The sequence below is a fragment of the Phyllopteryx taeniolatus genome, chromosome 12, assembly GCF_024500385.1.
Source record: "Phyllopteryx taeniolatus isolate TA_2022b chromosome 12, UOR_Ptae_1.2, whole genome shotgun sequence".
NCBI classification, from domain to species: domain Eukaryota; kingdom Metazoa; phylum Chordata; class Actinopteri; order Syngnathiformes; family Syngnathidae; genus Phyllopteryx; species Phyllopteryx taeniolatus.
The window spans coordinates 10277675-10301809 of NC_084513.1; the positions used below are offsets into that span (position 1 = coordinate 10277675).

The 24135-nt window shown below is 40.3% G+C and overlaps 2 protein-coding genes and 1 pseudogene across 2 annotated transcripts; 1 reads left to right on the forward strand and 2 right to left on the reverse strand.

Annotated features, from left to right (window-relative positions):
• Positions 1-1449: 1449 nt before the first annotated feature.
• LOC133487293 (trace amine-associated receptor 13c-like) lies at positions 1450-2823 on the reverse strand (annotated as a pseudogene).
• LOC133487294 (trace amine-associated receptor 7e-like) lies at positions 2823-10138 on the forward strand. Its single transcript, XM_061793657.1, has 2 exons — positions 2823-7493; positions 7691-10138. The coding sequence occupies exons 1-2, from the start codon at positions 7321-7323 to the stop codon at positions 8496-8498; spliced, it is 981 nt and encodes a 326-aa protein (XP_061649641.1). The 5' UTR covers positions 2823-7320; the 3' UTR covers positions 8499-10138.
• A 6986-nt stretch (positions 10139-17124) lies between these two features.
• Positions 17125-19073, reverse strand: LOC133486506 (ADP-ribosylation factor-like protein 4C). The gene is made up of 2 exons (XM_061791783.1): positions 18664-19073; positions 17125-17780 (listed from the first exon to the last, which is right to left on the reverse strand). Exons 1-2 carry the CDS (start codon positions 18973-18975, stop codon positions 17517-17519), a joined length of 576 nt encoding a protein of 191 aa, XP_061647767.1. The 5' UTR covers positions 18976-19073; the 3' UTR covers positions 17125-17516.
• Positions 19074-24135: the final 5062 nt, after the last annotated feature.

Sequence of the window (24135 nt, forward strand, 5' to 3'; positions counted from 1 at the left end):
CTTTGGTGTTCTTGATGCATGATTTGTTATTTATTATTGTGGAAGACTGGTTAGAGCGTCTGCTTCACAGTTCTCAGGTCTGGGTTTCAATCCCCGACCCTGCCTGTGTGGAGTCTGCATGTTCTCCCCGTGTCTGCGTGGGTTTTCTCCGGGCACTCTGGTTTCCTCCCACATCCCAAAAACATGCATGGTAGGTTCATTGAAGACTCTAAATTGCCCGTAGGTGTAAATGTGAGTGCGAATGGTTGTTTGTTTGTATGTGCCCTGCGATTGGCTGGCAACCAGTTCAGGGTGTACCCCGCCTCCTGCCCGATGATAGCTGGGATAGGCTCCAGCACTCCCGCGACCCTAGTGAGGAGAAGCGGCTCAGGAAATGGATGGATGGCTCCGCCGTGAGCAATCTCCTTATGGTGGTGGAGGGTATTGTCGCATTGATCCAAGGAGTGAAATTGTCTGGGGCTTTACGGATGGATTGGATTGTCACCTCTCTGGGAGGCAGGACAAAAAATTGGCCCTGGTATTTTTGGCTGAGACCGGCCCCTCATAATTAGTGGAGCACAAACGGCTATTAATTTATGTATGTGTTCCCCAAATGAAAGTGTTTTACTATTCGTCAAAACCAGATATTTAAATGTTGTGGTGATGTGTTTGTGTACTCACTTGGTGAATGGCTCTCAAATCCTGTCAATCCTACAAGAGCCAGGTGAGACGTGGAAATAAGAAAATTAAGACATAAATTACTTAATTACTTTTTAAAATGGGTTTGATCAGAAAAATGCTTGCGATGTTATTAAAGGTGAAGATACAGATACAGAAGATACAGAAACATGAATTATATGATTTGCCTTAGCGGGCCACATAAAATGATGTGGCGGGCTGGCTGTGGCCCCCGGGCCTTGTGTTTGACACCGTTGTTCTATCCTTCTTATTGAAGTCATCTCTAATGTACAGGATACTGTATTCTCTGAATTTCCCTGATCTAGTAGCTCAGTTCTCAATGTATGTTTAATCACAGGTTGTATTTTTGATATGTGATGGCTTCATGTCATTTGCATTTAATCATATTCTATTATAATATATAGTGTAGGATGTACCATGTCAATGTTTGAGACTGGGGGCTTCAATACAATTCCATGATTTTCAATCTTATGATGTGTTATTCCACAGCATGTGAGTTTTTCTTGTACAGCTTTGATGTCTCGTTATTTATTTATTTGACATGTAATTATTATTCCTTTTGAAATGACTGATAAGGATCACTTTGCACATATCATATTAATGGGTTATGGTAAGGGAGGTTTGAGTTAAAAGTGACAGACCAGGACTCAGTGCATATGGTTCCACCCTTTATTGTCATATTGGCGGTAACAATGCTCTTAAACGTCATCACCATAAGTAACAGCCCGCTGTTCTCCTTGGATGAATCATCACATTATTATTCTGCACACACGTACACACAGTCAAAGAAAAGTACATTTGAGATGAAGTCTGCAGTAGTGTAATGTTGACCGCTACAGTATGTTGACCTCACGGGAGCCAGGCTGCACAATGCGCAGTGTGACAATGTGCGTTACAGCTCTTCGAAACCAGGGGTAGAACAAGGCGTATATAAAGGGGTTCACGCACGAATTGAAATCAAACAGGTAAAGAACATATTGCGCCGATGACGAAAAGGTTGAATCACCCATGAGAGAAACAATGTAAAATGGACAAAAGCAAACAAGGAAGAAGAGAACGAGAACACCAAGAGTCCTGGCCGCCTTCAACTCAGATTTGTTTGCTCCTAAAGAGACAGCATGTTGTAATTTGCCACATGCGACATGGGAGCGCATGGCTCGAGCCTGAGAAACAGCAACCACAAACACTCTCAAGTACAGAGTGACAATGATGCATAGAGGAAGGATGAAAATCACAACCAGATCAAGAATCCCTCCGTCAATGTCAATATTAATAACGCACTCTCCGTAACAGGAGCTACACTTTTCGGGGTGAGCCATCTGATCCCGCAAAATGATGCTACTGTACACAAAGCACAAGAACCAACAGAGGCAAACACAAATTTGAATCCTTTTCACAGTGACTTTGAGATTATAATGCAGAGGATCACAAATAGCCACGTAACGGTCAGCTGATATCAGCACCATGTTTCCTACTGAGGCAGATGTGATGATGAAGGAAAGGAAATGATACCAAAAGCATGCAACATCACCTAAAGCCCAGCAGGATGTGCTCATGTAGATCTCGCCGGGCCACAACAGGAGTCCCACCAGGAAGTCGGAGACGGCGAGAGAGAGGAGGAGGAGGTTGGTGGGAGTGTGGAGCTGCCTGCACACAAGAAGGGAAAAAAAAAAAGACACCAACGTAGAGAGGACATGTTCTCATTTGGACAAAAAAAAAGAAACATCAGTAGCAATGTCAGCGCCCCAAAGGACAGACAACCATACTACATTTTGCCATAGGCAACGTGTGTGAAATGGAGCTGCAAGCCTGGAAAAAGAACATGTGCCTGAAGTGGGAGATTGCGATGATGACGAGCAGGTTGAGCAGCACAGTGAGGACGCAGACGACGGGCAGCAGGACAGCCGAAAGAACACCTTCAGATAACCCAGAAAGAGACTTCCTGCAGGAGATGTTGGCCACTTGTGGAAAGCAGAGCTCTGATTGGTCCCCGGTCTCCATCGAGAAGCGGGAGCTGAGACAGCATTCTGCCTCAACCTCTTTTTTGTACACCTCATTTATTTGTTCTTGTACCTCCCCCAAGAACATGTGATTGGATGAAAGTTTGTCAATGTTCTCAAACTATGACGTCATGACGAGCGCCATACGCTACACACAACGAACCATCAACTGTCATATGAATACATATTCACGCTCGCATCATATTCAACATCACCCTAAAATGTTTTGATTCCGTAATTGTTGTGATACGATCGAAAGCAAGAAAGACGGCTCACCATCGGGTTAGGATTAAGGGCAGTCCTGGGCATTACACGGCCCACGGGCCAAATCCGGCCCGATTTATGCCCCTTAAAAATGAAAGCAAACAATTATTCATTCTGTGCATGTAATACAAGTGTGTTGCTTTTATTTTGGAACACCGGATGTGTCCACATGTGCTGACTGGGGACGGCAAAAGGCGAGCACATGCCGGCCGGCTATCCCCCCCAAAAATGTCAGTCCACGTTAAGAAAAAGAACACTGGATACTGAATGCCACGTTTGAACTGCTAAATATTTTTTTACTTAAGTTCAAGGTGAAGCTGTGTGCTTAGTTCGTGGCGCACAGGAATCGCCACGAAGAAAAGTGCAAGAATTTGACTGATGGAGCGCACACATAGGCGCTGCAAACCAGGCAAGGATGACTTTTATAAAGACAAGCAGCTGTCAAGACAAGACATAGGTACTGGATGTAACTCAAATGTTCAATACCTGCATATCAAAATGGACAATATAATTAGAGGAGTGATACACAAATAAAATTAGCTCCAGTTTGTAAGAATTGGATAGGGATTAAGAATTTTAGGCCGCTTTTTATGTCACAAATCGGCCCAAATGTCCTTGGGCACTGAAATCACTGTAAATCGTTAGGAAATTTGTGACCGAAACGTTGACTCTTTGGTAAATAACGCCCGTACGTTAGTCTTATCAGTTGTGACGAAAATGTGATTTTTAAACTTTCGAGAGTTTTTTTTCGTTGTTGTTGTTGTCCATTGGAAGAAGGTGAAAGAGGACATCCTTGTCTCACTTGTCTAACTTGTCCTATGCAGGGCTCTAGAGATACAGCAAGCACAAACACGCTCGTGTACAGAGATTGGTGCAGATCGCTGTGCCAAATTGACAAACAAGCCGATGAGCCTTGCACTTGAGCGAAAATCAAGATAAGCCACCATTTGCACTTGAGCGCACGTTGCACAGTCTATGAAAATAGAGCCCTCCGACTGTAACTTTTTCACGCTGGTACACTTCAGTCGTGTTCGGCCACGTCGCTCGGTGTGCGGCGGTCCTTAGTGGATGCGATGAGGGGGAGGTGTTAGCGGTTCGATTTATGGTCTGTACATCCCACTTACGGTACGTGTTATTGCACCTCCCTCTCAGCAAATCTGACTCAACCAAAGTATATGATGTCTTGATGAATGCTTAAAACTGAAAACAGTTTCAACAGAATATCTCATGATTGGTCCTCAGTCTCCATCAACAGCAAGAATAAGAGATGTTGATTGTCTCGCTGAATGGCTGCGAGTGCAAAAATGACTGTACAGGCCAAATCTCGGCCTGAAAAGTCTGTTGCCGTTCGGACACCGGATAGCTGAAGGAAAGCCAGGCTGAGCGTTTGCTCTGCTTTTCCTCTGCCGGCGTTTATGCCCTGCAACCGGAGGCTCGTCGATTCGTATGCCCGCCCGAGCGCATGTCGTTGTTGTGTCCCCAGGCAAGACACTTCACCCACATTGCCTATGAATGAATATGGTTGGATGTGTGGTGGTGATGTGAGGGGCCGTAGGCGTAGAATGGCAGCCACGCTTCCGTCGGCCAGCCCCAGGGGAAGGGGAGTTTGCAATTTTCACCTTCCTGGCGAGTTCCTACACTGCCTGGGTTGTCGGGGAGATATTGAATCTTCACAGTAGGACCTTATGATAAGCATGTCTGCTAAATTTCATATTGCTAAATCAAATGGGCTTTGGGGGTGAATTAATTAAGAAGAAAAAACTACAAGTTTGCGTTTGCTCAAAACGAGCCTAAAATGTTTGCTTCAACATAAAATTTAGCATTGCCCATCTGTCTCGTATACCGTACATGCTTAAAATTCGGTCGCAATCAGATAAAATCTCTAAGACAGTTTTGTCTATAAAAGACTCTGAGCTAGTACAACAACAACAAAAAAGGCCCAATAATGGCCTACTCAAACCAAAATGGCAGACCTGCTGTATGCTTTCAGGAATGGTTTGGACTTTTGTGGGTTCATTCCTAACAATTTTCATATTGGTAAGTGAAACTTCTTTAGGGGGCTGAATTAAAAAGCAATAATCAAAAAAGGCAGTTGTTAGGCACTGTAACAGTCAATTTGTCTTTGGTATAAAACATTGACGTCATCCTGCTTTCAACATTGTCCAGTTGATGAAGAACAACAAGCTTGTCTTGCTGTCTGTCTGTCTGTCTGTCTGTCTGTCTTTCCGCGGGGGGAAACACAAGCATTGCCTCACGTTGTTGTGCTATTTTCACACCTCTAATTGCAAGCCTTTGTCATCATTACACACTAATGGTCCAATGTGTGAACCAGCGGCAAAAACATGGTGGACCGATGCGCTTGGGGAAGCGTGTCCTCCAGGAACACACAAGGCACACTTGAAATGATACTTTATAGAAAGGAATTCCAATATGTTAGATATTGAATTTGGAACAAATCAAATGTGTAACTTGAGTTTCTGACCCTGAGGTATTTTTTATGCGTACCACGGATCTCACTACTAAGTTGCTTCTTGAAATTTCCATTTCGAAAACAGAATCTGAATAATGTTTTTTTTTTTTTTTTTAACTTACAGGGCCTTGCTTTATTATTAACCCTTCCCAAATTCCATTTCTGCAGGAGAAGGCCATTTTCTGTTTTCAGAGCACAAAACAAGAGCCATAAAAAAACCCACACGTTTTAGATTTACATGCAGTTTTTGACAAATCCAAGAATTTACCTCCACGTTATGACAAAACCCGTCAAATTCCTAACTTGGCATCACCCATCTGTATACCTGCTTCAAATTTGGTAATGATCAAACACTTAAACAAGAGTTCAAACCAAAACAGCAGATTTATTGTATGTTTTACAACATGGGCTCTTGAGACTTTTTTTGTGGATCGACTCATGATAGACATGCCGAACAAATTTCATGTTGCTTAAGGAATCTGGTGCAGGCGTTACATTTTCAAACAATTCAAGGGTTGATACTGAGCATTTGTGACAAGTCATCAAACCACCGTGCCTGACCTACACGCTACGACAAAAACACAAATTAGTTTGGTTGAACCTCTAACCTCCAAACCTAATCCAGCTTCCTTCTGGTGCATGATAATGACTGTCCTCGTGTGGCTGGAGACTAACTTTAAACTTAACTTTCAGGGATCATTTCTACAGTTATTGACTTGAGAAATTTGTTTTATATATTTATAGAATTTTGCTTAATTCATCCTCTCGCTACACTCATAACTCACAATTCCTGTCTGAAATCATCTTTTTCCATTGAATGGAAATGCTGGTAAGCCCCCCCCCCCCCTCCTCTCCCCCAATAAAAACAACAAGGATGTGACTTTTAATTTAATAAAATAATTAAAATCGCACTCTGTATTGTACTTTAAAGAATTAAACTGTTGTTGTTTTTTTTTTTTTTTTGCTAAATGTTTTGCTTCAGTTCAGTGGACATTGTGCTGCTCCTTTTGGTGTGTGTGCATTGACCACCTGAAGGCCGTGTTATACAGACACACACGAAGAAGAGCTTCACAACTGACTCAGAAAGCTGCGGCAACATTAGTCATTTTTCGCAAAGGATAAAGAATATATGCCTGTGACTATTGTTATATTGTCTGTCTACATGTGTTGCGCAACCATTCGTGTTCAAATATCCATTGTTAAAGGGATCTAAATCTCCGACTAATGATGCAAACAATTAGCATGCCAAAGGCATTTTTCATTGTTTAAGTTAAGATGACTTTCTTAAGGCATAGCTATGTGGTTGTTTTAAATACAGTGTGTAATTGTCTTTGTTTTCTGTTTAATTTGACAATTAACGTGAACTGGGAGTGGCATTAAACACCTTGAAGCCACTTTTTTGAAGAACTGTTCACGAACCATTTGCCAAACCGCTGCTCGTCGCGCACGTATCTCAAATTTTTACTCTCAAGTCAAAGCAAAAAACAAACAAACAAAAACAATCTGCCAACATTACAACATGACCAAGAGATTTTCTTTTGTTTTTTTGTTTTACTTTTCTTGTATAAAAACATCAAACATGTTTTAAAGGATTCAAAAAAAATAAAAAATCTGCACCTGCGTCAACTCTACCGTTTGGTGTCGAACCCTAATTTCTGGACCAAACCGCTAACCCTAATCTGGCCTCCTTCTGGTATATGACAATGACCGTCTTCACATGGCTGCTAACTGTCATTGTTGGGCTTACCAACACCGCAAAGAGGCCAAGACAAGGACCAATCAGAGGAAGGCGAAAGAGGAAGTGCAACACTGACAAAGGGAGGGACGAAGTCACCGGCGCAGATAAAGCGAGGACCTTGAAAAAAGAAAGCCGCCAGAGCTCCATCTTCTCATCTCTTCTTCCTCACCATGGAGACCGAGGACCAATCAGAGCTCTGCTTTCCACAGCTGGCCAACATCTCCTGCGGGAAGCCTTCGTCTGGTTGGTCTGAAGGTGTTTTTTTGACCGTTCTGCTGTACTTCAGCTGCGTTCTCACTGTGCTGCTTAACCTGCTTGTCATCACCTCAATCTCCCACTTCAGGCACATGTTCTTCTTCTCTAACCGTAATGTGTTTGACTGATTTAATCGCAGGCTGTTCATGATTGTTATCGCCTCATTTCTCTCAAGGAAACAACGAAACTGTGTGCATTGTGACTTGAGCAGAGTACTAGACTGTGTGGAATGATGCGTCATCATTCGAAGTGGTTTCAACAGCTTGTTGGTTGATTTGTGTGCAGGCGGCTCCACACTCCCACCAACTTCCTTCTCCTCTCCCTCGCCGTTTCCGATTTACTGGTGGGCCTCCTGGTGTGGCCCGGTGAGATTTACCTGAGAAAATCCTGCTGGACTCACGGTGATATTCCATGTTCTGTGTATAATTTCGTCTCCTTCACGGTGACGTCCACCTCGGTGGGAAACATGGTGCTGATATCAGCTGACCGCTACGTGGCGATTTGCAATCCTCTGCATTATAACGTCAGAGTCACCGTGAGAAGAATTCAACTTTGTGTTTGTCTCTGCTGGTTCTCGTCTCTTCTCTTGAGTAGCATCTTGATTAAGGATGATCTGGTGCATCCCGGGATGTATACCTCATGCTACGGGGAGTGTGTTATTCACATTGACTACACCGCAGCAGTTTTTGACCTGATTATGACTTTCATCCTTCCTCTCAGCATCATCATCACTCTGTACATGAAGGTGTTTGTGGTTGCTGTCTCTCAGGCGAGAGCCATGCGCTCTCGTGTTACATGTGGCAAACGTCGACCGTCCTTCCCTATGAGAGCAAAGAAATCCGAGTTGAAATCAGCCAGGACTCTTGGTGTCGTGGTCCTGGTTTTCCTGATGTGCTTCTGTCCGTACTACTGCGTCACGCTAGCCGGTGACAGCTTGCCGAGTGCCTCGCACGTGCTCAATCTGTACTACATGAACTCCTGTTTGAATCCCTTGATATATGTGTGGTTGTACCCGTGGTTTAGAAGAGCTGTTAAACACATTGTCACTCTGCACATACTGCAGCCTGCTTCCTGGGGGAACAACACACTGTAGACCACCAATGTGCTTTCTTTCTGTGGCCATCGCTTTGAAAAAGGTGACTGTTATTTATAATGTTGACATGATGAGGTTGTTTGTCGACGTCAATCGTGTGTGTTTGGATTTTTAACTCCGCGGTGTGTTTTTAAAACCGTACTTATAGGCACAGCATATACTTCTACTATGTCGTACCATAACGGCACAAGGCGTAACGGTGACGTCGCATATGTCGTGTTGAATGTGAGCCATGCCACCCGATAAATGAAGAACGGTGTAACCATGACAACCTCTTCCTACCCCCAGCACAACCAGTTGGTGGCAGAATACACTTGACTCTAACTAGAAAATAATGCATGGAAGCGTTTGGATTTTGATCTCTGCTGTGTGTTTTATTACTGAACCTTTGTGGAGTGCATTACTACACCCTGCACATTTTGATCACAAACATACATGAAGACCACAAGTCATTTCATCATGACATCGAGGAGAACCCTAACCTTGACTGTAACACACTAACCCTAATCATAAGAATTTCCCTTCTGCCAATCACTAAACGATTATGTTAACGCTTTGTATCTTATCATGTTGCTATCCTCCACAAATGTATTTAATAAGCATAACCTATTATTATTGCAGTTAGATGTCAGTTTGCGATGACACAACTACTGTATTCTTCGCTCTAATCCAGATTATCATCAGATAGTTGAAAGAGTAAATACAGAATTTGAAAAACTTTGTCACTGCTTCCCGGCAAATAAGATTCCTCTTAATATCGCTGAAACCAATTGTAGAAGTCTGAAATTAAGACACACTTAAAATTCTGGACAGTAGTTTATTCCTTCTATATCTAAATTACTTTTTGGAAAATTGCGGTAACACATCGAACAAATTTACACGAAACAAATACAATTCAAAAGAAGGAAAATCAGGATCATCTGTAACGTAGGTAAATATGAACACACAACCCCCTTCATATAATAATTTGAGACGTTTTAACTTTTTAGCTATTGCAGAATGAAAGCATCTCTTTCAGTGCATCATATTTTTCAAAATGAAAATGAAGTCAATGCAGTAATTGCAAGTAAGAATTATGCCAGCAAATATTAAATGTTATTCACTTGAAGTTAATGTAATAATGCCTGTTCCAATACTTTTGCTCACTTAAAAAGTGGGTGCCTTCAAACAAAAGGTGCTCTGTCATGACTTCTTTAACACATCTCGATGTAAATACCACGAAATAAAAGATGGAATTCTGAACTTTTGTCTCGTATTCATCTTTTGATCTGAAATCCAAATGCTGACATCCAATCTATAATATATATCATAATCCATCCATCCATTTTCTGAGCCGCTTCTCTTCGCTAGGGTCACGGGCTATCCCAGCTATTTTTGGGGAAGAGGCGGGGTACACCCTGAACTGGTTGTCAGCCAATCGCAGGGCACATACAAACAAACAACCATTCGCACTCACATTCACACCTACGGGCAATTTAGTCATCAATTAACCTGCATGCATGTTTTTGGGATGTGGGAGGAAACCGGAGTGCCCGGAGAAAACCCACGCAGGCACAGGGAGAACATCCAAACTCCACACAGGTGGGGCCGGGATTCGAACCCCAGACCCCAGAACTGTGAGGCAAATGTACTAACCAGCCGTTCACCGTGCCGCCTATATATACAATTATTATTATTATTATTATTATTTTGACACAGGTCCAGGTAGCTGAACTATTTTTTTCCCTTAATGAATAAAATCACCATTTAAAACATGCTTTTTATGTTTGCTTGAGTTATCTCTGTCTGATATTTACGTTTGTGTGCATGATGTTAAACATTAAAGTGAGGAAATTATGCAAAAAATATTATTTATTGGCCAGCAGAGGGGGACAACTGCCTATTTACTTTTTTTTTTATGGTGCGGGGCCAAGCTGCAGAGTTTTCACTCAATCGTGTAATATAGTTCATTTTTGTTATTATTGCTGTTATACTTATCATCATAATTAAAAATTTATTTTGTATGTAACTCACTACAACATTGAATCTCAAAGTGCTAATAGTAATTGTTAACTTATTAATCATTGATATCAACGTTAATATTGTTATTTGTATTATTATTATTGTAAAATGTATTTATTTTAATAATTAAAGTGTAAATAAAACTTTTTAACATTTAAAATGATATTCAATCAATTAAAATAAAAACTATACCTAAAACTTTAAAAAAAGGAATATAATAAATAAATATATTCAGAGATATGTATATTCAGAGATATGTATATAAATAACCTGGCTTGACTAATATGATTTACATTTTTTAAATTGGTGAGAACCATCCCCCCCCCCCCCCACATAATTTTCCTAACTATGCAATTATATCAAAACTAAGAAAATCATTCAAAAACAAACATTCACATTTTTCTGCATGAATCAAAATGTATTAAACAATTAAAACAATTAAATAGTACAAATCCCATAAATACACACACACAGACACACAAACAAACACACGCACACACACACACACACACATATATATATATATATATATGGTGTTATTGGTGTGAATTCAAAAAATAAATAAAAAATACTTTTTTTTAACATTATGACGCATATAATTTTCATAGGTAATTTTTTAAAGATGTAATTGAAATGTAAAGATATATGTAAATATCAATTATTAAATTATAAATGAGGATAAAATTCTTAAAACATGAAACACATGACAAAAATTCTGTTTAAAACAAGTACGTTTATAAAAGCGTTGAATCCCCTTTTCTTTTTAATGAGTGTATGACTAGTAGCCACCACTAGAGGTCACCCTCGGCCAACTTTTCCTTTTACATTCCTGTGTCCGGTCTTGTTCTGTCCTCACTTGTCAGCCGGTCGCAACTTTGCAGTCTTCAACACATCAGCAGCTCACACGTGCAGTCACAAAAACAGCAACCACATTCGCAGCTCACTTCTCTTTCGTCAACATTTCACCTCAAACCAATCGAATCATTGTATTAAATGTCAGGAAATGCATATTTATCTGCTGTCTTTGTCTCTGTCCATTCTGAGAGCTACCGAGACGAGCAACTGAAATGTTCTCACTCACACCATTGAATGGCTCAGGGAAGTCCTCTCACACACCACTCTCATACAAAACTCATACAATACACAATACGTGTTACAGTAGTGTGTGTGTGTGTGTGTGTGTGTGTGTTTGAGGTTCTGATTTATGTCCAAACAGCAGCGTGTGCGTCACGTGTGCTCGCATTTAAGAGGACAAGCCCGGACCCGTCGAGCGCATTCTTGCGGCCATTTTGGCGAGCTCGCTGTTTTGCCACGTCGACGCACAACTTCAAGCGCGCCCGTTGTGGAGTTCTTTGATCGTACTTTCAACTTTGTCACTCTGGTGTCTCACTGTCAACATTTAGAGGGAATATCCGACTTTGAACGCGATACGATACGTCACGATGTCGCTGTCGTTGTCGTGTACATTTGTCCATTTGCAGCCCGCCGTCCATTTTTCAGCGGCCCGCGGCAAACACTGCAAATGAAGATGGGCTTGACCCACAAAGCTAATAACAAAGAAAGGAGTGAAAGTGAACAGCGTAAGAAGAGTGGATGTTGAAAAAAAAATGGGCCCACTACAACTAATGCATAGGTTTTCTATAGTGTTGAGCTTTTCTCCATCTTCAAAGATGCAAATAAACCATTTATAAATAAAATAGTAACACAATTTCCCTTCATAACACTTTGGTGAATGAAGGTAATTCATCTTTTGGTGGTTTCTTCTGTTTTCTTCCACTTCCACTGTATCGTGTTTTTGATGTTGCACACAAGCCTCCAATAACAATGTTGTGGAATTCCTGCCTGTCTTTGAATGACTTCCTGTGCGTGCGTGCGTGCGTGCGTGCGTGTGTGAAGGATAATAAACCCACTGATGTTGTGCCAATGGTGGCGGGCGGCTTCACTTAGCGCTTGATGAAAAAGAGAAGAAAAGAGGAGCTCCCGCTGGGTTTGTTAGCCTCCAGACAGGCGACCCCCGCCCCCCTCCCCACTGCCACGGCAACAAGGATGAAGATGAGGATGATGAAGGATGAAGGCAGCTGGGAAAGGCGACAAGGAGAAGTGAATGAAGTGGGGTTTCAATCCAGGGTTAACTGTTGAAGGTTTGAACAGGGGCTTGGGTTTCAAATTCGAATTTGAAGCCAGGGTTTTAAACGAGGCTTCGTGTGTGAAATTTGGGTTCGAATCTCGGAGTCAATCTTCTCTTGTGGTTTTTCTTTTCTTCCCGTAATGCAAACGCGTCACACAGGAAGTTGACCAACGGCATGCAGAACATACTGCACTCTATTGCACAGGTTGTCCTTACATGACTCATGTAAAAGTCCACAAATGAGACTAGCACACGCACACACACACACTTGTTGCAACACGACTACGCTGACTGAGAATAAAAATGACGACGAGGATCTGTTTCAACTTCTCCGGCATCTTGCGGAATGTTCCACAAAGGAGAGGAGACCATCCCGACTTGTGAGACTTGGATCATGTGACCTGCACATCATAACCCTACTTTACTTTATTGACTGCATATTAGTGGGCAGGGGGTCTTGAAAGGGGTACCGGACCCCCTGATACGGGCTGTTGCACATGCCCTAGTCTGACATCGTGCCATCACGAGAGACCACATTTGTCTTGTAGTCCAATCCGGGCATCACTGTCGCGACAGCAACAACAACAACAACAAATAATAATAATCATAATCATAATCATAATAATACCAATGTGTGTGATTTTTCTCTCAACTAGTGCAATTTTGTCTCCAAAAATTGAATTTTTGGATCATAAATATGCATTTGTGTGCAAATCTACCACTTTTCTGGACAATTGTAAGTGTTGTGACAGTGCAGTGTACATATTTTAAAGTGTTTTGGGTAAAACTTTGCATTGTTTTCCCAAAGATCTACTTTTTGTGATCAAATAATTCACTTCTGTGGCTAAATATAAAACACTTTAAGCCACAAAACTAAATTCTGCTTAATCTAGCCTTTTCCTGTTCCTGGGCCAATGTAGTCTTTTCGAGAACAATATAGGTTACAGGCCAAGTGGATCCTTTAGTGACGCACTATTGCATTTTTATGCACAAATATTGCACTTTTATGACAAAATATAGCATTTTTGTGGCAACGAATAGCAAATGCTGACTTCCTACGAAGTCTTGTACGTCGAACACTGCTTTGATGTTCTTTTTTCATCGTTTATTTCCCGCAGAGCGTGAGGTGAGGCTTTTTGTCACTTTGGTGTCGGGGGTCCTGGCATTCCTCCCCACACCCGCCGACAGCTGGACGAGAACCAGCTGACCGGTCGCCATGGGAACCCATCTATCGGCTTTCAGGCGCAGACAATGGAGCGCAATTGACGTTGAGGCTCACACACACACTGCAGATGTATTCACAAGCCTGATTTCTCAAGCGGTATATTATTCATTATTCATTTAACTTTCTTCGATGTCACTAAAACAAGAAACAAATTATGCGTCTTTTCCTCACAATTGGATGAAATCTTTTCTCTTTAAAATGGAAAGATAGTCATTTTTTTCTCTCAACTTTTTTTGTTGTAGAATTACGATCATACACTCATAATATTGAAAACACAATCCTTCAAATTGTTTTACTTTTTTTCAGAAAAAAAAAGAAATTGGAAATGTTTTTATTTTTGGGAAAGGTACTATTCCTTCATACAGAAAATAAAACTGTCGCACAAAAATCCAACTCTATCTTTGGAAAAATACAGTTAATACTGTTGTAATACTGGAAAATATCCCTTTTTTTCTGAAGTCTGAAAAATTAAATTCTATTGCAGCAAAAACGTTTTCTCCCCCAAAAGTTCAGAAAAAGTAATTTCTTTCTTTCACATATATATATGAAAGAAAGAAATTACTTTTTCTGAACTTTTGGGGGAGAAAACGTTTACATATATATATATATATATATATATATATATATATATATATATATATATATTCTTTTTTATTTTTTAAAAATTGTGTAAAAATAAATCTACGTTTTGGAGGGAATATTTTTTCTTGACAGAATAATAATGAAAAAATATAACATTTTAAATCTGAAGTATTTTTCTCAACAAAAAAAACTTCTCAGAGGAATTCACTTTTTCTTGGAATTTTCACAATATGACACTTTTCCCCATTAAACTACTACTTTTTTCTCAATAAATAAATCTCAAAAATACAAAAATAATACTTGCAAAAATACATTTCCCCCACAATTGTTTTCTACATCTAGTGGAAGAATGCAACTCCTTTAATTTGAAAAAAAAAAAATTCTCAAAAAGTTCAACATTTGACTCAAAAATAGAACTTTTTCCCTATAGGAATACAACTTTCTCTGAAAAAAAGAAAAGTTTTTTCTCAAATGATTAGAAATTTTCTTGCAATATATATTTTTTTCAATTAATGAAAGGCAGCCTAAGATGTGTTTGAGTCTGTATGTGTGCATTTCCAGAATTCCAACCTTCTGAAACATTTAGCAAGTAAACGTTAGAGAATTAAAAGTCAAAAACTGTAGCTGGCTTAGCCCCCTGCCCAGTATGCGTTGAGCATGATCTCTGAACCCAAACCCTCCCCCAACCCAGTCGACCCACCCGTCCCTCCAGATAACTCTGCACTCAACCAACGTCTCATTTGTGTGTTTTATTACACTTTAATTGAGGTTATTAAAGTCTTAACAGAGGGAGTTGCTTTTACACTTGTATGTAAAAGTAGATCAAAAGCTATCACGTTGATTTTAAATGTGCTAAATCCACAGGAAGCAAGCGACGACAATGTAAACTCGAGCATGAGCACACAATGAATCAAAGAAACATGATCGAATTTGGTGGCGCTCCAGCTATTGCTATCCAATAAACACATTATTACAGAGTGTGTGGGTTTTTTTTCTCCCCATAAACCAATTTTGTATTTTTCCCTCTGAATTTATAATTAAACTACTAATTTAATTTTCTTGAAGAAATTATTGCAACATAACATTTACTTTTCTCTTAAATTTTCACAAAAAATAAGAACCAAATTTTCACTAAAATAGAATATTTTCTCTAAAAGAATAGAATTTCCCATACCCAAAAATATTTGTTTTCTCAGAAAAAAAATTAACTATTTCTCTCGTACGGACAAAAATTTAACTTTGTTAAAAAAAAAGAAAAAAGAAAAAGAAAAAGTCCAATTATTTTTTCTCACAAATAAAACAGCTCACAAAACGTAAATGCGTTTTTGAAAAATGGCATTTTCTTTCTGAGTAAAAAATAAAACTTAAGTTTTTAAAAAAAATATGTTTTCTTTCTCAAAAAATTCACTTTCAGGGAGAAATTATACTTAGGGAGAATCCAACCCTGAGGAAAAAAAAATAGTAAAACATTTTGGAGGGAACATATATTTTTTTTCGAGACATAAATTATATCTTTAACTTTTTTTTGTTTTGTTTTTCCCACAAAAATCTTTTTCTTGGCAGAAACAACTTTTGTTTTTGTAAAACTACTATTACAGTCTAATTTTACAGTTACTTTTTCACTTTTGTAAGGCACCCTTTAAAAGCATGTGTGTACGTATGTGTGTGGAAGAGAAAGAGAGAGGTTTGCTGGGTGTCCACATTGAGACGTGTTCTCACTCTCAGACTAAACTGTGGCAGCACGCCGACAGATTCATCGCTCCTCTGTTAAACACACACGTCCGCACACACATGAAGTGACAGACGAGATGGCGACGTGTGTGTAGATGACAAAGATCCTTTCTTTCTTTGATCAAAAAACAAGTTTTGCTAGCATGTTAGCAATTCAAATATTTTTACATTTGTATTATTAGTAACTGTTTTATTGCTTTGACATTTTACTTGTTAATATTACAATTGATTAACTTCATTTTTCACTGTTTTTTTAGAAGGCAATTAATGACTGCGAAAGAATTACTTTGTTGCAGGTCAATTCTAATTTTTTTTGTCCTTTGTGACGTGTATCTGACTTTTTCACGTCAATGTTAACAGTGCAATTCAGATTTCTTTTTTTTTTAATATCCGACCCAGGCCTCTTTCATATGTATTCGATGCAAGTGCAGTCTGGTTGCTCATCCGACCTATACGTCATCAAAAGGTGACAAACGTTACAATTGTTCGACAAAACAGACACGCGCGACAAGCGTAGGAGCAGAAAACAGTCAGTGGCAAAAACAAGATGCTTTAAAACTAAAAAATATAAGAAAATGTTGACTTTGGTTGCACAAAATCCTTGCAATTGCCACGAATACATCCTACGCTTACTTTCTACAAATGAGACCTAGGCAAGAGGCCACGCCTCGTGTCACGTGACGTCCTGTTTTGTGTGCATGCGTGAAACGTCACGGACTCATTCCATCCACATTACAAGTCCCATTTGTTTTTGTAATGTGAACGACTGCATGAAAAGATCAGTGTGAACATAGCCAAAATGGCTTCAGAATCCAAACAATACTAGCGTGGCTCCAACTACTGGAGACAAATTCCTTGTGTGTCTTGCAACATATTTGACCAAAAAGCTGATTCTGATTCTGAAATGGAGGTCGGCCGGTGCAGCTTTTTATATGTAGCGACAAATAAACACTCAAATCTGGCTTTGAACTGTTTAATACTCTCCAAAAACTTCAGTCCACACACGCACAGGTGTGCTGGTTAGCACGTTAGCGTTGTCATGTTAGCAAAGTGCAGATAAGGAAGTCCAGATGAGGAAGCCCATATAAGGAAGTCCACCATTAACAGGCCCGCCTGCTTTGGTTTTGCTTCCTGATCCTCACCGGGACGACATCACCCCCTTTCTTAACCCTTTGTTAGCATGTGTGAGAGTGTTTATTAATGCATGCGTGACTCTGCATGTGAGAGTGCGTGTACGTGAGTCTCGCTACTGCCTATGTCATCACAGTGATGACATCACAACATCCAGGATTCCCCCTGTCATAAGTGTCATCACAGCGACGACATCACCATAGCCAGGCTCCTCCTCTCGTCACTTGGGGTTGTGCCGTTGCCGCTTGCTGCCGGCGAGGCTTTTTCGCCGGTCGTGTATCATGTGCGTGAGTTTGTCCATGCCCTCGCGCAGCCCCTCCCCGATGATGGCGCAGGCGGGCTGCACGTGGTAGCGGGTGGCGGGCGCCAGCTCCCCGAGGCCCAGGCCACGCTCGATGGCCTCGACCTGGAGCGAGCGCGGGAGGTCCTGCTTGTTGGCGATGACCAGCAGCGGGGCGCCGCGGTTCTCAGGCAGGCGCGTCACCTACATGTGTGCAAAAGTCAACAAGTTAAGAACTTTCATGGGAATTTACAAGAGTGAACTAAATCAAGCAGGAGTTTTAAAAATGGAAGCTCTTCATAGGAAAAATGCAGCAGTCCCTTGAAGTCACGACTCTTAATGCTAACACATAATGGAAAACGCCATGGACTTGCTAACAATTATCTCTGATAGTTGCAGTGTTTTAATCCTTTAAGGCACATGTGTCAAACTCAAGGCCCGGGGGCCACATCCGGCCCGCCAAATCAATATATGTGGCCCGCGAAAGCAAATCAAATGCGTCGACTTCATGTTTCTTGCTAAAATAAGAACATTGCAAATCGTCTTCACGTTTGAAAATGTTGATTACAAAAATGTTTGTTCCCAATCCCCATTTCAAAATAAACTGATTTAACAACTTTTTACTGGCTTCTGATTTCAAATATAGTTATTCATCGATTTTTTTGTGTATATCTATTAATATGAAGCAATTGTGCATTTACTGTATATATGCTCGCAGTCATGACGGCCCTCCGAAGGAAACCATAACTACGATGTGGCCCGCAGCAAAAATGAGTTTGCCACCGCTGCTTTAAGGGATTCAAATGGATATTTGAACACAAACGGTGCATCAACACCTGTAGGCAGGCAATATAATAGTAAAGTGGACCCCCGCTATTCGCGGAGCTGGAAAATCTGCAGATAATTGAGTCCTATTATAACTGCGTTGAAAAAAAATATCTTTTTAACTCCAACAATTTGATAAGCAGGCATAGACCACCAATAAGCGTTTTCAGGGGACCACTCCAACATCTTCCCAAAGTGTTGTTTTTGTGTACTGTGTGTAGACACGAGTCGGTGCGAGTGTGGGGGTGTTGTGTTGGTTGACCTTGTGCAGCTCGGTGCGCGCTTCCTCGAGTCGCTCGGCGTCCACGGAGTCGACGACGTAGACGAGCCCGTCGGCGGCGCGGCTGTACGACCTCCAGAGCGGCCGCAGCTTCTCCTGGCCTCCCACGTCCCACACGTGGAAGGCGACGCCGCCGTGCAGGCGCACCTTCTCGGCGTTGAAGCCGATGGTGGGCACCGTGTTGACGAACTCGTTGAGCTTGAGCCGGTACAGCACCGTCGTCTTGCCCGCCGAGTCCAGGCCCAGCATGACGATGTGCAGGGACGACGTCAATCCGGACGCGCCGAGCCCCATCTGGAGTCTTCTTCGGCTTCTCCTCCTCGGTCGCGCGACCTCCGCCGGGTAGACGCTCGGTCTCTCCGTCTGGTCGTGTCACTCGAGTGACAGGGAAAACTCGCAGACAGCCGAGCCGAGGCAGAGCTCCGCCCACGCCAAGAGCTAGCTCCAATGAGCGACCGAATAGGTCACGTGATCACTAGGACGTCACGACAACAAATGGATTACATGATACATATTGTGCAAAAAAACAACAACAACAACCATCCATTATCTTAACTGCTTATCCTCACTAGGGTCGTCCTCAAATTAATAAAAATAAATACATTTTAAAAATCATATTTTTGTTGTACTGTTTTTGTTGATTCTTTTGCCATTCCAACATGGCCGCCACGTAGGCACGTCGAGTAGTATTGTAAATTCATATTTAAAAAAGATAGCTTTAAAATGTTTGATGTTTTTCCAAACTTACTTCACTGGTGCATGAAAGGGGACATCTTGAGTTCTAACTGGACACTATTTTCTGTCCATTAAATCAGAAGTCCGTTAAATCGAGGTCCATCAAATTGAAGTTCCACTGTATTATCCATCGCTGCAGGTTATCATATTAGGAATAGTTCATATCCAAAAGTGTAACCTTTTCAACTGCATACCAAAACAATATATTGTTATTTTTTTAAATCTCATTGTTGTTTTTGCAACGTTCTTCTGAGGAAAATAAATATTTTCTTGAAAAAATACTTTTTTTCCCAAACTATAAAAAATATTCTCATTTTATTTTGTAAAATAGCATTTTTATTCTCGGAAAACAACTGAAAATAAAAGTGATTCCCAACCCACAAATATACAAAAAATAAAACATTTACATAAGTTGTTTTTTTTTTAAATGATGGAAGGAACATTTCCTGAAGATATGTTTTCTTGTAATCAATAGAAACCGTCTTGGGGGGGGTGGTAAACACACCTTTTCTCTAAAAAATACGTTTTTCTCTATAAAAACACCTGTTTTACTCAATAAATGCGACTCTTTTACTCAAGCTATTAAAAAAATAGCTTTTAGACTTGTAATATTGCTATATAGAACAACACATTTTTATCCATAATATTGATCTATCTATCGATTGATTGGGGTGTGTTTGAAAAGCAAAGCTTTATCTCCCCCTGCTGGAAGCAGAGCAGCAGCACAGTTGACGTAAAAGGCAATTACCACATGGCGCCCATCCTGCAAGTTTTTATCAAGTGTGCAGGTTACAATTGAACATGATCTGGATTTTCTGCGATTCATAGTGTAAAATGAAGTGTCTTAAAAGCCCATTGCACCAGATGACGTTATGTTCCAGGCCAAACACACAATTGCTCTTCTCACCACGGGAGAGAAAGACCCTGTGCTCTAGGAAAATATTACACTGGAGCTTTTTCTAAAAAAAAAATAAATAAACAGGAGTACTCGTACATTAAATCTTGGAAACAAAAACTACAATAACATCAAGTTCTAGACAAGTCCTAGACAACTTCACAATTTCACTGTAATACAATCTAAATATATATATATATATATATATATATATATATATATATTGTCATAGTATTTCTTTTTTACTTAAGAATATGGTTTCATTGTCACGGTAGTAATATTACAATATTCAGATTTTCCAGTCTTAAATAAAAACATTTTATGCTTAAAATATTGCACATTTCACCCCACATCTATTTATTGTAATAGTGTACGTTTTCTCAGTATAATTTTCTAACAAAAATATTTTCAAAAACACCTATTACTATGGAAAATGTATTATTTTTTATTAATACATTTTCTGTTATAATTTTGCACGTTTTGGGGGAGAAGCGAAAAGAAAGGAGCCGATCAGGGTTTTTGGGGCCGATCCCAGAGTTTAAAAAAAAAACAATAACCGATCACTGATCCGATCACAAGATGGAGGAATGTGTCTATTTAAATTACCTGTTAATTTACTGTATACTTGTACTTAATTGCTCAAAACAATATATTTACAATAAATAATGTATCTTTGGCAGCACGGTGGACTACTGGTTAGAGCGTCTGCCTCACAGTTCTGAGGAGTGGGGTTCAATCCCTGGCCCCACCTGTGTGGAGTTTGCATGTTCTCCCCGTGCCTGCGTGGGTTTTCTCCGGGCACTCTGGTTTCCTCCCACATCCCAAAAACATGCATGCAGGTTAATTGAAGACTCTAAATTGCTCGTAGGTGTGAATGTGAGTGCGAATGGGTGTTTGTTTGTATGTGCCCTCCGATTGGCTGGCAACCAGTTCAGGGTGTACCCCGCCTCCTGCCCGATGATAGCTGGGGTAGGCTCCAGAACGCCCGCGACCCTAGTGAGGAGAAGCGGCTCAGAAAATGGATGGATGGAAAAATTACAAATGTTCTGTTAAAAATATAATTGTAATCAAAAAGAAAAAAAATCAATTTAAAACAAAAACAAACCTTTTTCTTATAAACGATTGTTGCTTGTTCGTAAAAAAAAAATCATTCTTACAAACAACTTTTCTGAAAAGTTGTAATTACTTTCTGAGAACAATGTTTTTTTTTTAAAGCAACAACAAAACATTTTTCAAAAGTATTATAACATATAGTCTATTACCAAATATATCTGCTTTTGCTCTGGGAATAGTCTTCTCTCTCTTTGTATTTTAGTGTCGTAATATGAAAAAAAGAAAGATGAATTTTCACCCCAAAAATTTCACCCGACATATAATTCATTTTTTCTACAGAAAAAAAGAAAATGTGTTTCTCATAATATTAAGATTTTCTTTTAAAAAATACTGTCACATTCAAACGTTTTAGTGTTGAAATTACAATGTGTTTTTCATAACATGAATTACTTTCTGATATTTTTAGTAATGCAACTTATTGTCTTTTAAGTGAACAAACTGAGTGTTGCAGTCAACAAGACTCAATTGCACCCAAAAACGGTACGTCTTTTTCCATCGTTAGCATTCACTTCCAACGAGGTCACACCCGCGCACAAAGGTTGCTATGGAGACGAGCATGCCGCTCAGTGGAGGTTGCCATGGCACCGCGGAAGAGCCTTTAAGTGGCTGCTGCTGCTGCTGCTGCTGAGTGCTCCACAGTCACGATGAACTTAAAGACAGAAGACAAGATTCTCTCGAGAAAATTCTACGTTGGAAACGTCGACAAAAAGTATTGGGGATATTCTCCAACTTGTTCTGGAGAGCCTTATAATTGGACACTAAAGTGCAATACTTGTAAAAGAATACATTCGTTGACTACAAAAAGTTGTTTTGGTACAAAAATGATATACTTTGCCCCCAAAAGACAATATATTGTTTGTCACAAAAGTAGAATATTTGGTTTGGTTTGCCAGGTAAATGCCTTATTTTTCCATTAAAATAAATCTGTGCACTAAAGCTGACAGTTATATTAGGCCACAAAAAAAAGAAAAATCTTGAAAGGTTACTGTTAAACATTAAAAGTTGTGTTTTGAAAAAACGTTTTATATATATATATATTTGGCTTTACACGATCACGATCTTAGAGGCCAGTCAGGATTTTTGGGGCCGATCACCGAGTTTAAAAAAATGATAACCGATCACAAGATGGAGGAATGTGTCTATTTAAATGACCTGTTCATTTACTGTATATATTTGTACTTAATTGCTCAAAAAATTATATTTACAATAAATAATGAATCTTGGCGGCACGGTGACCGACTGGTTAGAGCGTCAGCCTCACAGTTCTGAGGACCCCGGTTCAATCCCGGCCCCGCCTGTGTGGAGTTTGCATGTTCTCCCCGTGCCTGCGTGGGTTTTCTCCGGGCACTCCGGTTTCCTCCCACATCCCAAAAACATGCATGCGAGGTTAATTGACAACTCTAAATTACCCGTAGGTGTGAATGTGAGTGCAAATGGTTGTTTGTTTGTATGTGCCCTGCAATTGGCTGGCAACCAGTTCAGGGTGTAGCCCGCCTCCTGCCCGATGATAGCTGGGTAGGCTCCAGCACGCACGCTACCCTAGTGAGGAGAAGTGGCTCAGAAAATGGATGGATGAATGTATCTTTGTTCCTCTATTTATGCCAGTGAGGCATAGTGACAGACAGAACAAATGAATGGTCAATTAGATGGCAGGAAGTAAATACAGTAATTAATGTATCCACCTTTTGTGACATTTTTGTTTGTTGGTGTGCCATGAGATTTTTCAATTCTAAAATATGTTCCTTGGCTCCATAAAGGTTGGAAATCACCGCTCTAGTCAGATCGTGTATTCTAATCAGTCAGTTCAAACCAACATTACAACATGACAGAAATAATGGGTGCTAACTTACTGTAATTAAATTATTTGAAATTAAATTACTTCACCCACACCGAAACTTTAGAGCATCATTCGACAGAACGGCAGCATGTTTACGTCCAACCGTTCGTGCTAGCACTAGCTTGCTAGGCTACAAAACGTTTTGTTGCCTGCTTGTGAGCCGTATCGTATTAAAAGTACGGGAAGATACCTCAAGCGAGCCTTAAACGAACGTCCTCTCCTGTCCTGAGCACCCGTGACCACCAACACACATTTTTCCCCATTTTGTCCTTATAATACCGTCACGCGATCCACCTTGTTGTCGTCGCCATGGTAACGAATGTATCTGGTCGCATTTGAGTTGACAAGATAAAGCCCAATGATCGTAAAAAACGGGATGCGGTGGTATCGGAATACAAGATTTTATTGCAGTAGTCTGACAGTGCAATCATGAAAGAGCTAATTTGTCTTGTAGTCTGATCCGGGCATGACGTGTTGCCTGTCTCAGACGTGTTATCTGTTCCACACCACCACCATGTTTTTTAAAAAAAAATTTAAATAACTTTATTGGCCGTCAGCTATTTCCAATACTACGTCAAAAGACACGTGACAAGCCTAAAAATAAACTAGCTTTTGGATTCCAATATACTGTGCACGATGGGGACGCAGAGTAAATGTCTTTTGCGGAGTGGATCGGCAAACTATGACATTAAAGCCGATCAGCATAAAATGTTAAATATCGGCCGATACTGATCAGCCCGATAAAAGCAGTGTAAAGTCTAATATATCTATATGTACACACACACACCCATACAACCACACACATGCATGCGCGAATGCACAAACGCACGCACACACACACACACATGCAAATGCAGCACACACACACTCACGC

Excerpts from the sequence above, each read along its gene's own strand:
- LOC133487294 (XM_061793657.1), top strand. The coding sequence starts at position 7,321 with ATGGAGACCGAGGACCAATCAGAGCTCTGCTTTCCACAGCTGGCCAAC. Across the intron at positions 7,494-7,690 it reads ACCTCAATCTCCCACTTCAG|GCGGCTCCACACTCCCACCA; the intron begins GCACATGTTCTT and ends ATTTGTGTGCAG.
- LOC133486506 (XM_061791783.1), bottom strand. The coding sequence starts at position 18,975 with ATGGGGCTCGGCGCGTCCGGATTGACGTCGTCCCTGCACATCGTCATG. Across the intron at positions 17,781-18,663 it reads CGCGCACCGAGCTGCACAAG|GTGACGCGCCTGCCTGAGAA; the intron begins GTCAACCAACAC and ends GCACACATGTAG.